This window comes from Talpa occidentalis, unplaced genomic scaffold (genome assembly GCF_014898055.3).
Source record: "Talpa occidentalis isolate TD23 unplaced genomic scaffold, MPIMG_talOcc4v2.1 talOcc4.5, whole genome shotgun sequence".
Lineage (NCBI taxonomy): Eukaryota > Metazoa > Chordata > Mammalia > Eulipotyphla > Talpidae > Talpa > Talpa occidentalis.
The window spans coordinates 6,039,732-6,055,604 of NW_023604861.1; the positions used below are offsets into that span (position 1 = coordinate 6,039,732).

At 48.5% G+C, this 15,873-nt stretch overlaps 1 protein-coding gene across 6 annotated transcripts in view; it reads right to left on the reverse strand.

The window, feature by feature from the left end:
* The window catches only part of ITGBL1 (integrin subunit beta like 1), a 148,541-nt gene that overhangs the window by 3,379 nt on the left and 129,289 nt on the right, over positions 1-15,873 (reverse strand). For all 6 annotated transcript variants that reach the window (XM_037528728.2, XM_054701819.1, XM_054701820.1 and 3 more), the window contains one exon: positions 5,482-5,628. In XM_037528728.2, the coding sequence (XP_037384625.1) occupies positions 5,482-5,628 (147 nt within the window). The remainder of the gene's footprint in view (positions 1-5,481; positions 5,629-15,873) is intronic.

The following is a 15,873-nucleotide window of genomic DNA, read 5'->3' on the forward strand; positions in this document are numbered from 1 at the left end:
AAGTGGTGTCACAAAAAGAAAATTCTCTTGATTTAAATGTCCTTAGCTGATAGGCTAAAAAAAATCCTCTAAAGGCAAAATTACTTCCACAACAGCAACAAATTAAAACAGAACAAAACACAAAGGATTCTCCTTCCTTCTACTGTCCTGAGTTAGCTATTCTTTCTAAATATGATTGATTCCCTTTTACTAAAAGAAGACTCACCAAACTTTTCGGGTCAGAATCTTATAAAAGAACATGAAGTAGGAAGTTATTTTGACATATTTAGCCAAATCTCAGACTTGGTAAGTTCAAAATGTACTAGGCGGGGCAGCGATCAATAGCGCCTCTGTGAAAGGAGGTTGAAAAGCGAGTTCATAATGTAGCTGATAAAAGCGGACAGAGAAAGGAATTGGCACTTCTCGTGGGTATCGTGAAAAGCCTGACATAAGCACGTCCTGAGCAGCAGGCACTGCGTGGTTCCACACCATGGAATCTGGTACCTGCATTTTAGCCTCAAGAATCCCCAGCGACCCCTTAAAACTGTGGCCAAGCCTGTGTCTGCTCAAGGCAAGGGAGCAGTCAGAACGAGGTATATGCTGGAACCCCAGCTTATGCTTACGAACTTCTTGCTTAACCACAGATTGATTTCATTCAGTCTCGACTTGTTTTCCTGAGCATCTTGGTTGATTTTGCGGCTCTAGCAAAATCTAGATAGGCTGCAGTCTCGATGAGTGAATTGAGATTAGCCTGGTGGTTGCGTAGAAGCAGGAGTTGGCTCCCAGCTCAGTCGGTGAGTGACGGTGTCTTCCTCTTGGTTTCAACTGCAGTGCGTCCTTATTTTAGAAATGTATTTATCTTAACTTAGACACTTTCAAATTTCTAGATAGGAAAATGTTCAACTGCTGCTACTTTTGCAAATGGTTAGTAATATATCTGCAGCCAAAGAAAACCTGAGACACTGAATTGAATTTTGCTTGAAATGGCCCCAGAAGGCAAGCAACTTAGAGTGTTTTATCTGAGGAGAGGGAGATTATTTGAAGAATTTATTTTAGTTATTTCTAAATGGCGTCTCCCTTCCAATACAAATTATTTCTACCGAGAAGCAAAAGTAAATGAACTTTATAGGTCCATGATAGTCACATACCACACCTAGGAGATCATCTTTTTATTTTCAAAATTCATGAAAAGTGCTCCCATTTCACCTGTGAATGTCTCCCCTGGCCCTGTTCTAATCACCACTCCTGCTTCTGACACGCTTAGCTTCAGGCCGCAACAAAGTACTTTCTGAAGCCGGTAAGCTCAGCTGCAGCACTAGGGTGTAGGCTGACAGACCGTTTGACAAGTAAACGCCGGTTCCAAAAGCCTGCTGGTCACTGAAATAGTTAGGATGAAAAATGGGGATTGATTTTTGGATGGGCTGTGAAAAACCAGCTTCCCTCCGTCAGCATTTCCCCAGCTGCGTCACTCTTCTCCCTTGTCAACCTCCAGTGCATCTTAGAGGTAGGAAATGCTACGGCTTCTGAAACTAGAAGCAGCAGAGCCTGTAATAACGACAGTGTGACAGTTACTGAGGCCCTCCTTGGAGAGTGCACTGGCCAGCGCCACCGATAGCCGGAGGTCAAAACTGCCTGTCTCTGCAAAGGGAACAACTTAGGGAGACACAGGGTCCAAGGGGACAGACAGATCAGCCTCACGATTGCCGAGAACCCACCACACTGGCCAGAACCCCCACACCTACGAGGCCCAGTCCAGCCATGGCAGCTGCTGGGCCATGGAGGCAGGAGCTCACTGGAGGCTGCTAGGTCCAGCCACACCCACCCCTTCCTTTGTTTTCTTGCTCAGTCCGCGCACCCTTCAGAAAGCTCTGACCTCCCCTCTGAGCTTTTCCTTTAGCTTCCACTCCTGGGGAATCCGCCACATTTTCTTATTTTTCTTCAGAGCATCCTTAAGACTTTAAAGGGGAAAGAAATGAATTTCTTTCTGTCTTCAGAGGTAAAAAACAGAAGCACAGAGAGGAATAGGCAATTGCCGACTGGCCTGGAGGGCCACAAGGTGGACCTAAATAACCGTGAACCTACAATTTCAATCTGGTTCAATCCGTTCTTCGCTGCCTGTCTGCCATGCCTCCCACAGCAGAAACCGGCAGAGCAGTCTCGGAAGAGGAGTTGAGGGTCCTGCACCAGCGCTAGATAGCCGTGTTGGGCAGGCAACTAGGAATTAGGTTGTTTTTTTGAGCTAACTTGTACCCTTTGTCTTTTCCGATGACGGGGGTTGCAGCCAGGGGTGCAGAGGCAGGGTGGAGGGGAGGGCTAGCTGGAGGGAGGATGAGCTTGGACTTTTCTAGATGGGATTCAGCAAGAATCACTGGGGCATCTCAAGACCTGCAATCGCAGCCACTGTCTACAACAGCATCCCTGTGGGCATCAGCCCAATGACCCGGATCAGGGTCAGCCTTACCGAGGGATAAAGGTGATTGTGAATCCTTGGAGCCAAATACACAAACCCCAAAATAACAAATGCACAGCCTATGAATTCTATCCTATTTGCAAAGGCAGCCAAGCTTAGGGGACACCTGGCTCTAAGCTCATCTGTGATGATTCTCGAAAACAACCAGTCTTAGGGCGAGGTCCCGTGGGTGAGCTGCCCATTGGACAAGCTGGACTTTCTTTCTCGTTCATCACGCCTGACAAAATGCTGCAACCGACATCCAGCAGGCAGTTTCGCTATTGTACTAACTACTCCATCTGTTATGAAGGTCACAGCACTGTATCTTGTTTTAAATTTTTCTATGGAGTGATTTATTGTCTTGGCTATAAATTTGTAAAGAAATAAAACGCTATTTCTTCACCGTCTCCTGAGGTGCCAGCTTTATTCACAGCTCACGGAAGCGTGTTTCACACTTAAGGTCTTTTGCTAGAAACACTTTGCTGGGCTCAGCTGCTAAGGGGTAACTCTCTCAGACACCCCACTTAGACAGGTCCCATCATCCAGCAAGAAAAAGATTTTAGGATGATAATCAGGATGAGAGGCTTGGGCTGACAAATCTGAGAAATATTGCTTGGAATCCTGGTAAATCACGAGCTCTCTACGAAATACCTGGTCCCACTCATTTACTGTGGGACACATTTCTCTTTTTCCCTACTTGCTGAAGACCTGTAGGCTATTTCACGAGTGACTTGTCCTGTGGCTCTCGGGATGAGGCGGCACTATCATGGGGGTGGGCCAGCAGCGACCGCCATGTGCCCAACATTCTCTGTGCCCATCACAGAGCACAGAGCTCTGACCTCTTCCTTCCTCTCATCAGCAGTGATGTCTCCAGAGGAAGGAAACAAAGGTGTCCCCAGGCAGCTGCTGCCAACGGTAGGCACCCTCACCCCTGCCACTAACACTGACCTCACACATACCGCACACACCGTGGAGCACTGCTCAGCGGCACGCAGAACGATGGCTCCTGCCATTTGCCCCAACACGGTGGGCACGAGGGGGCTGACACTGAGCGAGGTAAGTCTGGAGACACACACATATGGGGTGACTGCACTTATATTTGGGATATAGAGAAACAAAACTAAGGGTCAGAGAAAACGCTGGAATCTGACTGGAATTGAGGCTACCAGAGGCGGAGAGGAGGGGCCGATGGACACGGCGCGGGGCTGCGGGTGCTCTGGCGGTCAATGCGCAGCAGCATCTGTGGAGGGGTGGGCCTCAATCATATACGGTGTTACCTCGAAACACAATGCAATTTTTTAAAAATACGAAGCATTCTTGGTACTCAGAAGCAGGACATTCGCTTCTGACAACTTTCGTCCCCTGCTTCTACCCCACAGGCTAATCTACCTCTACTTTGAATTTATTTTTTTCCCATTAACGTTTCCTCCTTTTCTATTTTCTTCATCTTTTCTTCTCCAAGTCCTACCCTTTTGTCTCTTCCTTATACACCCTCCTTCCTCCTTTCTGGCTCTCCCCACAGTGCTTGACCCCAAAGCAGGCATTTCCAGCAGACAAGGCCCACTGAGACCCGAACTGATAAAAAACCTGACTGGGGCTTGGCATGGAGTGAGCTGAACAGAGGACAAGCTGGGAGCAACGTCATTGCTTTCAGCTCCCCGACTGCGGGCGGGGCTCCTGGGCACCCCAAGGCTGCGCTGTCTGAAATGAGCGCGTCTGCACAGTCTCCAGCCGCCCTCCTGGCGTCATCTGTGACCGCTGGGTTGCAGCTTTGCTGTTAAGCCAAGACGCCCTTCCAACGTGGAAGTGCTGGCTGCAGTGACAGGGCAACAAGAGCCTCCCACACCATTCACCTGCGTCTCTGTGTCTTCTGAACAAAGATGCTTTCCTGCTAGGCCGCCCCAGGGAGGGCTTGAGGCTAAATGCAGCTGGAAAGGGGGTTTGCCCATTCTGTGGGAGGTCAGGGGGCTGAAGAGGAGTCAGGAGGCGCCCTGCCTTCTAGTTCACACAGGGCAGCTCCCCAACATTTAGTGAGAAGCTGTGCTCTCGCCAAGCCTCCGCAGGTGTCTCCCTAAGCACCAGCAACGAGGAACACGGCAGCCTCCCAGGGGCCCTTTGGCCTAAGAGCAGCATTTTAAAGCCCCTGAAGAACTTATGCAGAAACATCAAAATCAAGGTACCCGGAGTTTTACCTACTTATTCTCTTTCCCTACTGCAGGCGGAGCTTCGGGTGGGGGTGGGACAAGGCCCGGCCTGTTTTTCTTCTGGAATTTGTTTCTGTGGTAAATGACTGGCTTGGTGGCTTCCTGTCAGTCAACTTGCAGCGCATAACCACCATGCAGCTTACATTAAAAAGATATTTTATATTAGCTCACACACGTTTGCTCAGAAACGGACGATGGTCAAGCCAAATAAAAATTTCAGCAGCCTTTTAGGGCCCAGATACTTTTCTTTCCTTTATTAACGAAAGGAAACGCTTAATCTCTGCTTGGGCCTTTCTGGCCCCCCAGCCCTGCCCCCTCCACAGTCTCCTCTGGAGTGCACCTTCTGAAAAACCCAAAATCATACTGTCGGCAGTTTAGACACTTGGGGCCACCTGACCTCTCTCTGCAGCTCTGGGCTATGCTGTTCCCCTAAATCCAACACAGCTGTAACCCAGGGCTGCCTCAATTTAAAGAAAAAAATCATTTAAAAATAAATGGATTGGGAAAATAAAATAACTCAAAGAACCATTTGAAAAAAACAACAAAGCCTGCGCCTTCCGCCTGGGTTGGTCGCTGTGCAGTGGCTTGGAGGCGTGCGATGCACTTTTCCTCTTGCCAAGGCTGCTTGATTCAGCCATGGGGTGCTGCCGCTGGCCGAGGGTCGTTCCGGGACACCCAGCTCCCGCAAGTCACTGCCCCAGCTCCTCACCTTCAGGGGGTCACCTTCCAGAGGAAAGTGGGGCGAGGGCAGGGGCCAGTAACATTCCTTTGCACAAAGCGAGGCCTGGAGAGGCCGGGCTGGTGCGCACTGCGGGGCTGACCCGGGGGGGCCGGCTCCTGCCTACTCACCCTTCCCCGAGCACAGCCTCCCGTCTGCCGCCTCGCACAGGCTCTGGCTCTGGTCCTCCGTCAGGTTGCACTTCCGTGGATGTTGGCAGAGTTTCCCGAACCATCCTCGCTCACACACGCAGCGGCCGCAGGAACACGCGCCGTGGCCTGCCAAGGCAGCACAGGGCGGGAGGACAAGGGTCACTCAGCGAGGAAGCAGGGATTTTTAAGCAAGAAAGAGGTAAACCCTAGGCTCTCCCTGCCCATTCAACTAGCACGCTGCCTTTAGGCAGCGTTAATTTGGCCTGCCGTTATGTAAAAGAACTTCTCACAGAGGCCTCGCTGGAGGGAGTGCAAGGGATGCAGCCTAGGAAGAGACTCGGGAGAGAAAGATGCCTGGGAAATATTTTAAATGGAGCTTTACCATTCTACCTTGCTAGAGAAAACTTCTGCATTTGCATCTGGATGGGTGTGGGGTGGGGCGTTTCTCCCCACTGAGCAGATGCCAGGAGACCCACTGGCGTTGCGGGTGACACAGCCACTGATGGGAGCGGCAGCTGATGGCTGTGCTGCCGCTACTGTAAGGCTCACCTCTGTGGGCATGACCTGTGTTGCTTTATCTGAGGGCCCCTCTACTTACTAACAGGAACATGGACACGTCAGTGGCCGTCTGTGCCGCCATGGAGGGTACAAACAGCATAGGTTTGGATTCACATTTTTTTCCCCTTTCATTTCTGTCCCTGGTTCCTGGTTTTGAGATGTTTGTCTTATGGTCCGCGTGCAGTCTTTGTGACAGACACCTATCAGCAGCTTGAACCTACAGCCTGTTAGATTGTATCCACTTCCACTGTGTGTCTTGCTTTATCTGCTTCCGACCTGAGCATTGATGCACAGGGAGATTTGACCACTTGGCTCTTTGTTTGGCCAAGATTTACTGAATCTCTGTTATGAACAGAGCATCTTGCTAAGCACTAGAGGAGACAAAAACAGGCGTGAAGGACACAGCCCAGCCCTGCACCCAGCAACACCTAAAATCATCACTCAGATTGACCCGCCCTGCAACACCATTCTGTCTTGGCCATTTGCTCTGGTGGTACCCTCAAAGCAAGAGGGGACCCCATCCTTTCTGTGGCTATTTCTTTGCAATTCATTGTCATGATTAATTTAATTGAACCACCCATGCCCCAGGTCATGTTCTTCCATAACGTTCGATTACCTGGAATTAATAGAAAGCAAAAGGGAGGCAAAATCGGCAGATCTGGATTAACAGACTTGGTGGCAACAGCCGTTTAGTCAAAGGCCGACCCATAAAAGAGAGCGTTATTTTATGGGAAGAAAAGAGAAAGATAAGTGGTTAAAATAAAGAGTTAGAAATCTTTCTGGTGTTAGAAATCTTAAACTCTTCTTAGTTCTACACAATTGGTCACCGATTCTATTTTCTGGCAAAAAGCACATACTTGTCAATCTTCCTGGCCTCGATGGCTGCTCAAGCCAGTGTCTGCTTGATGGCTTCTCGAAACAATTGCTTTTGGCTCATACCAAACGTCTTTGGCCCAGTTCAAATGAGGCAAGTAATTTCTTTTCTCTGTAATGGCTGCCTAACTCGACTTAAAAAAATGGGCCCTCTGCCAACTTCTCATACTTTCAGTGGCACAACTACACCGCCAGTCAACCACTCCAAAATGTTTCAACTCACACTTGAGTCTCCCTTGCACTCCTCACACGAAGACTTGCCAAGTCCTATTGAGACTGCTCTGGAGTCTTCATTCACATCCCCACCAATAATCTTTGGCAATTTTCCCCATCACTTCTGTTCCTAATATTCTTCTCACACCTTTGCACAGCACAGCTGCACTCACATCTAGCTCTGTCGGCTCCCTGCTGTGCACGGGATGAAGTCGCCTACATTAGCAGCCTGCCCTCACCATTTTGGTTCCTGACTAGATACCAGAGTACTGTTCCAGCCTTCCTCCCTCTCTTGTCCCCTTTCATATGTTCCTCCATCCAATCAAACTGACCCCATCATTGTTCCTCTACATTCCCACCTATGCTGACTTCCTGCCTTTGCTGAGACAGAAATTCCACCCCTTACCCCACACAGCCGGGTCCTGCTCAGTCTTCAAGGCTCGGAAAACATGACTACACCTCTGTGACCACGTCCTTAACTGTCGCTCAAGGACATGGGTAGCTCGTGGACGGCTCTCTCCTTCCTGTGCTGTGTAGAGCAGAGTGAAGTGAGAGAGTCATCGCTCCCTCAAAGCTATCTGCTCAATGAGTGATTATCAAGTGGATTGTATCTTGAGTTCTCCAATTTGAAAAAATCCCACGTAATATGAGAAATACTAAAGAAATCAAAAAAGGTGTCCATCTTTGGAGGCAGGTAATCTAGGGAACTAAACAAGAATGAGAAAGAATTTGTATCAGTCCTATCAAGCTATGAACTTTTAAAATGTTCTTGTTTCTTACTGACCCTGGGTTAGTAGTAATTACCATCATTCTGACATACTGGAATAATTTCATCTCAGCTGCAGAGAAAGGCATCCTGCCTTTGACTTAGGATATCATTGAGACTAACTAAGTCAATCCTCACAGCAAGTAACTTAACAAAAAATTTATATGCAAGGATGTAGGAGATTGTTTTTCATTTATTAGCTCATTTATCACATCCTTCCACAAAGTTCAGTTGGCTTCTAGCCCAGACTGTGGTCAAGGTGCATTAGTATTTAAATGATTTGCTGTCATTTGCATTAGTTTCCTTAATTTTTCAAAAAGGCTTCAAGAATATTTTCTGTATAGACTCTAATCATTTATTCATCCGTTCAAGAATCACTCACTGTGCAGGAGGCTGTACCATCCCTCCCCTCATGGTGTTTACACTCTACTAGGGGAAAAGGAAACAAGTAACAACAAGCAAACAAATACACTTGGGCTATGAAAGAAGGAAAGGAGTGTTAGTATTTTTAGCAGGGAGAACCCTGTAACAGGAACAGTCAAGAAAGGTCGCTGTGACACCCAAGAGACAAGGAGTCAAGAGAACCAACATTCTAGGAAAGATACTTGGAATAAGAAAGAGCTTGTCATACCACAGGGAGTGGAAAAGGGCCAAGATATTTGAAGAATAATGAGTAAGAAAAATGAAATAAGTAATAAAATGGGAGAAACATTCAGGAATGAGAACATAGCAAATTTTATTCATGGCGAGGAGTTTAAATTTTATTCTAAGAACAGGAAATTATAGAGAGGTGTTAAGCAAGAGAATGATGTGATGTCATTTGCAATTTGTAAATTCATTTTGGCAATTGGTTGGAGAAATTAAGGTGTGTTGGGAGGAAGACAGTGTGGGGAGAGCAGGAGAGTATTTGCAGGAGCCAGGCGATGGAGTAACGTCGGCGGCGCTAGGGCAAGCGGAGGTAGGACTTGCTATTGGGTTGGATGTAGTGGGGAAAGTGTTTTCTAGCTAGAGAAAAAGTGTGAATAATGACAGTATTAATTGGATATGGAAGCTGCAGGTGGGAGAGATTGGGGGCAGATCATCAGCTCAGCTTTGAACCTTGGGTTTAATTAAGATAACAAGTGATGAGGACGAGGAAGGAGTGCAAAGACTGGTTAAGTCTAGGCAGATACCTGCAAGAGTTTCCAAAAGTATACACTGTATAAAGCTGGGGAACTGACTAAGTCTGCCTAGGGGTCCATCTTGGGAAATGCCAGCATTTTGGGTTAGAGTAAAGGAGAATTCCAGCAAGTAAGGAGCACCCAGTAAAGAGAAAGGAAAACAAGATGATTGTGTTGTCTTGTCTTATAAGAAGTCAAGAGGGAATATTCCATGAAGGAGGCCTACTCAGTGGATTGTTCCTGAAGACTGGAGTTCAGAGAGATATATAGAGAGAGACACCATGAAAGTAGCTTCCGTTTTCACCAGACCAACTCCACCGAGGTGCCACTAGGGCCTGGGTGTGGACATCCACGCATGGCAAAATTGTTGAATGAGTGGACATTCCAATCACTGAGAGCAAAACCTCTGCTTGGTGGTAGAATTCATACCATAATTATCTTCATATAATAAGTGACCAACTGATTATTCTAGAATGAACCAGTAGGGAGAACCAACCTAATGGAGTATTCCAAGTACATGATCTCTGCCTTCACCTGACTTCTCGAGTCTCCACGCAGCTGAGTGATTTTTTTCCATCCATTTCTACTTTCGGAGGCACACACCCTGTCTCATACTTACCTCCGTGGATCTGGTGCCCCCACGCTGATTGCTCTTCCTACTCTAGTCCTACCCCCAAAACATTCACCAACATTGCTCCAGACTTGTGTTGTCCAATACAGTAGACAGTAGGCATATGCAGTCACTTAAAATTATTGTAATTAAGTAAAATTTCAGTGTGTCCGTTGCACCAGTCCCATTTCAAGTGCTCCGTCACCATGTATGTGCTGAACAGTGCAGACAAAGCACAGTCCTGCACCCTTGAAAGATCTATTGGAGAGTGTCCCTCCAACAATGACCTTCACCAATGAACCCCTGGGTTCTGAGACCCATTTCCTTCAAGGACAGCAATGATAGTTCTCAACTGGGGACAAATGGATTCTCAGCCATGAATGCATAGTAATTATATCAGATATTATGCAAGTCACCCCTCGGTAAGATTAGGTGAATTATTTTCTGGGAGAATGTAATATGTCCATCTGGAAAAGATTTACCCAGGCTCCTCAACCATCAGCAATTCCACTCCTAGGTATTTACCCAAAGGACACAGAAATTGAGATATAAGAGAAAATCTCCTGGATGAGTTTTCCAAGAAAGCTATTGTCTTCTAAAGGAAATGGAAGAGGCTGAGTCAGCTGTGTCCTCTGCCCTATTCTCCCCCAGCTTCTTTCCTGGAAGATGGCCACCACAGGGCTTTCTACCAGCGGGACGTCACATTCGGGCCGGAAGGGCAGGTGGAAGTGGAGCTACGCAGGCTGTGGTTCTCAGCTAGTCCCTCGCCAGCCCCTGCAGTGCCAGCAGCAGCCTCATGATTCCTGCCGTCTGCTTTGAGCAAGCACAGTCCTAACTGTGAGGACTCAGGAACTCGGGGGAAAGATTTGAGATCTGAAGATGCAATTTGGAGACGCGCCAGCACCTGGCTGCTGTGCACACTGAACAGGCGTGGGCAGCGAGAGGCTTCCTCCGGGCGAGCGACCCCGCAGCACCGGGTTCAGACTCTCCAAATTGCAGCTTGAACTGAAGAACTCCCTGAAGAGGTGAAAACTGATTGTGTAATTAAGAGGTGGCTCTTCATTATGCCTTCTTGTTTCTTAAACTGGACTCAGGGGCACCTTCTGCGGGGGCATGGAGGAAAGGTGAAGCACAGTGAGCTCCATTCTGCCTCTGACTGGTGCAGGGTGCATGGAAGGCACTGGCCAAGGCCTCTGGTGAGGCTCTCAGGCCAAAACAATTGAACACACATGAGCTAAGATGTGCCTCTGTTTTCTGGATGAAATCTTAAATCACGTACCACTAAAAAAAAAAATGAGTGCATCCTAAGTAAGAACTATACAGTGGCCACTGCAATTTTTCAGAAGTGACACGTCTGATTTTAAAAAATCCACGCATTTAGAGGTCACCTGAAATTGTTCTTATTCACAAAGACGCCGCGTGAGGGTCCACACTGGGCCGGGATCCTCCAGCGTGTCTCCCCCAGCACATTTGATAACTGGAGCGTGGTCTGGCTTCACAGATTCTTTTTTTTGCCAGAAAGTTTATGACTCTCATTTTCCAGGTTGTAATTTTGATGTAATCAAACTGAACGGCTTGAAGTTCTGTAATTATTTATATTCACCTTTTGGCCCAGTCCTGATTAGTCTCGGCCTTTACCAGAGTGGGCTGAAACACCTTGAAGGCCCTGGGCAGGAGCGTGTGCAGGCGTGTGTACATGCTTGGTTCCACCTGTTCCCTGTTGGCAACTAGGCTCGTGCAGGAGGTGCCTTGGGGTCAGGACCTGCATCTGGCTTCCTGACTACACAGGGGACATGCAGGCTTCTAGTGCATCCCTCCAGGAGGAAGGGCTCCGTGTCTGCAGGGGCCCTGAGGCAGAGACCTAGACAGTGATGTTCAGTCCTGTTCACCTCTGACGTTCCAAGGAGGATGCCCTTTGTGAGTTTCACCCTCAGTGTGTGAGTCAGCCACTGCTGCCCACCATGTGCTGGGGAGACCGCGTGCTCCGAGCAGCCTGTGGTGCTCCCTGGCCAGGAAACGGTCCATGCATGTAATGCCAGCTTCCTTCTGAAAGGCTCTGTGCAGGGGCTACAGACAGCTGGCACAATGGGTGGTGCTGCCCTGGCAGGGAGACCGGCTCTCCAGCCCCCACTGCCACTGTACAAAGGGCTTCCTGGGATGCCCGCTCCATACACAGTCCAGGACATTCCGTTCAGCAGGCCTCGTTCTCACCATGAAGTCCAGAAGTGAGTGTGTCTGTCCTTAACTGGAAGAAGAAGCAAACCAAGACAGGGAGACCATATAACCTGCCCAAGTTACAACAGCTAGGAAATAGCCAGAATCCGAGTCCTGGCCTGTCTCAATGTGAGGCTGGCATTCATTTTGCTGCAGGCCACTGCCTCCCTTTGCTCAAAAGAAAACGGTTACTTCTAATTACTTAAATCTTGCATCCAAGTGCAGAAAAGTACAAACACACACTAAAGCACTGAACACACCACAGCATTCACCTCCTCTAGACAAAATATCAACATACACCAAGATGCATCAGAGAACAAGAAATCACAGTCAAAAATCTAGATTTTAAACATAGTTCAAAACAAAATTTCATCAGATGTTATTTCTGGATGATAGATTTAAGGATGATTTTTGTTTCATTCTTTATATATTCACGGTTTTTAAATGCTGAAAAGGCAAACATGACTGTAAAAGCATTTTATAATGCCATGATACCTTCAGATGACAGAGTAAGATAAATGGAGATGTAATAATGTACACTATAAATGACAAAATGAATAGTTTGAAAAAATATTCTTTGCAAGGATGATTTTAAGAGCAGCTAAGAAAGAACTCTGGATATAAGGAGATAAGATAGATTCCTGCAACATATCAAATATTTTTTCACCTTTGTTTAACCTGCCCAGGTCAGCCCTAAAATGTTCTTCACATCCAATTTCCTCACACCCCAAATATTAGCTGTTCAGGCCCAAGTAACAGTAATTCCAGCTTGAAAAAAATCTCTGCTCCAAAATTGGGATCAGTCTCTCTCTCTCTCTCTCTCTCTCTCTCTCTCTCTCTCTCTCTCTCTCTGTCGCTTCCCTTCTAACTTATCTGTGACTCCCTTAATTTCTGTTCAGGAAAAGATCTTGACCATAACTTGTGTCCTATGATTGAGGCTGTAATCATTGGAGAGTGTCTGATTACATCCATGAGAATTCTGGACTTAAATGAAAGAGACACAGAGACACTTTAATAAGGTATCCAGATATTATTCCGTCTGGTACAGATTGCGGTAGGGGGCGGCTTTCAGAAGGGCTTCCTGAGGAGATAATGTGGAAGTGATGGAAGAATGGGAACATGATGAGTGACTGAGGAGAGAAGGAATAGAATGTCAACTAAACCCCATTTCGTCCGATTTTCTCCATCTCTGTCGCCCTCTGTGAAGAAATTATTTTTTTTCTCAGTCAGTGGAGATAACTTGTACAGCAAAAGCACGTTCTCCACCCATCCGACTACTTAAACCAGAAACTGGGGCTCCATCGTTAATTGCACCCCACCAATTGTCCAGTCATGACCAGAGTTTCTATCTATGTCGCTTGCATGCTCAGGGTGGGGGTGCCCTTCTCAGCCTCAGCTGAGCATTGGGAGAGAATGACACTGCTCTCCCTACAGGTGTGGGACAGGCGGCATCATTTCTTCCTCCCTGTCCTGGGGGAGCCCTGTGACAGGCCATGCTTGGCAGTGCTTCTGGGGTTATCTTCTCTGCACAAGATGGGGTGCATATGGCTCAGAGGTGGAGGCTTCTCCGCCTTAGAAGAATCCCATGCCTCAAAGGAGCCAACATCTCTCCTCATGATTCCTCAAGCATAACTTCTGGAAAGCCCTCAAAGGACAGGCCTTGGCAGAGCCACAGGCTCCTGGAAGCCAAAAGGATGACATTCTCATTAGACATTTATAGTCAATTCATAATCCTTCCCATTTGAGTTGAAATTTAGCAATCACAGGTCACCGTCACCACCTGCAATGTTGCCTAGAAACACTGGATTAAACTATCTTCCTGTTTCCAGGGAACTGGAGCTGGTCACAGAGGGTCTGCGCCTCTTCCAGCAAGGTAAAGGGCTTGTGAGCCTGCTGTCCGTCTTATTTCTACACTTTCTCCAAACATCCAAGTTTCCCCAAGCGTCTGCCTAGCTGAGCCACCCTCATCTTTCACCAGGACTCACCTCCTAGCATCCAAATTCACACACCAAATCCACAAGCACCCCCACCCCAATCCACACTTCACTCCCCCACCCCAATCCACACTTCACTCGGCAGCCCAGGTGGGTTTTAAGTAGTGACCCACCTTGCTAATCCCCTCCTCTGGCTTCCTGCCACCCCTGGAGAGAAGCTCCAAGTCATCAACATGCCCGGCCAAACATGTCACTCCGCTCCTCCCTTTGCTTCCTAATCTCCAAATACGCAGGTTTCTCTCTGGTTCTCAAATGTTCCTCGAATACGCCACTCTCCCTTCTCCCGTCTGCCTCAGCACACACTGTTCTTCCGGACTTTGGTGTCACAGCCACTCCTCCTACTCCCACCTAAATTTTAAGCCACGTCACTACCAAGAGAGCTTGCTGGGATGCGGCGCTGGGTGACACCTGGGGAGCACAGGCCCCGTGTCACCCAGCCGCTGCCCAGGCAGGAAGGCCCTGTGAAGCCTGCCCTGCCCGCCAGTCTGCGCCCGACTCCCCGCTAGGGATGGTCCCACAGGCTTCTCCCTTCATGCCAGCACCTCGCGGCCACCCTGTGTGACAGGGGTCTGCCCTCCCAGCCTGAACATCAGCTTCCCCAGCTCACCGCCGAGTCGACAGCTCTGGCAGAGGGCCGTGCTCCAGAGACATACATGAAGAAGCAAGTGATCAGGTTAGCGTGCCCCATGCCGAGGATTGTCCAGAGGGGACGCAATTCATCTTTGAAGCCTTAGAGGCCTGGGGGACAGAAGCTGGGAAGTCATCTCAAGAGACACCGACCGAAAGGGGGCAGTGAGGGAGCCTGAGGTTACCCCAGGGCAAGCCAGAGCCAGTGGAAAAGACATCCAAAAGCCTCTCAAGGGAAATTCTAAGAAACTGGTAAATTCTGGGAGATGAGCAAATGAAAGAAATTCAGTGGTTGCAAAAGACAGAAGAGAAGATGTGGGTGGGAAAGGTGTCCTGAGGCCCAGGGAGGAGACTCTGGGTTGGGGGGCTTTCAGAGCAGGCGATCACAATGTCGTGTTAAAACGAGGTCATGTGGAACTGAAACTAAAGATTCCCAGGCTGTGGGCAGCAGGGATTATTGATGACCTCAGGGGGATTCAGCTTTGTGGAACAGCTGGAGCTCGAGTCCACTTTCTGTGGGCTTCAGCCTGAACCAAGAGGAATGCAAGTTTGCAAGGGCTGGGGGTGGGGGTCGGGGGGTGGCGTGTCACAGCCCCACAGGCAGCAAAGATATTCCCGGCCTGTGTGTGTTCAAGGGGCGGTGCCGGCTCCACATGAACTAGGTCTGCAAGGCAGATCTGCTGATTTGCTTATTCCGTGCTAGGAGTGGACACGCCCCTGCAGGGGAGATGAAGCTGACCAGGCTCTCACAGCCTGGGCCTCTGTGGCTCTCACCTGGGCCTGGATCTTGTTAATGTAGAAGGCGCGTGGGTGTGGGGCTTGCATGCCTGATTATGGACGCCCGAGCGTGGGTGTGCACGCGTGTGTAAGGGGGCACACCTGAGCCTCAGAGGGAGGTGATAAAAGGGCGGCGTCACCCTGGGGAAGGGTCTCAGGGTGCTGCCTCCCTGCTGTCCGGGTCCCCCCGCCTACCACTAAAACCTGCAAGATGACGCTGAAAGTTCTTTCAAGTCGCTGGAACTGATGCTGAAGCTACCTGGCCTGGTAGGTTGAAAAAAAAACTACATAATATTTATTATTTAAGTAGATAAGGATATGCGATAGGATATACAGCACCTTAGGAAAATGTCGTTATGATAATGAATATTTTTAAGCAATTTTAGATTGGCTGAGAAACACAGACGCTCTGGCAGTGCCTTTGAGGCTGGAGGGAGCTTTGGGGACAGTGTCTCCCTGATTGTGCACCTCCCTGCTTGGGAAAACCCACGGGAAGCTCCCCAAGGGGGTCAGGCTGCCAGTATGAGGCGAGGCGCTGAAAATGCTTTTGGATTGTATGGTTGGTCACTCCAGCTTGGT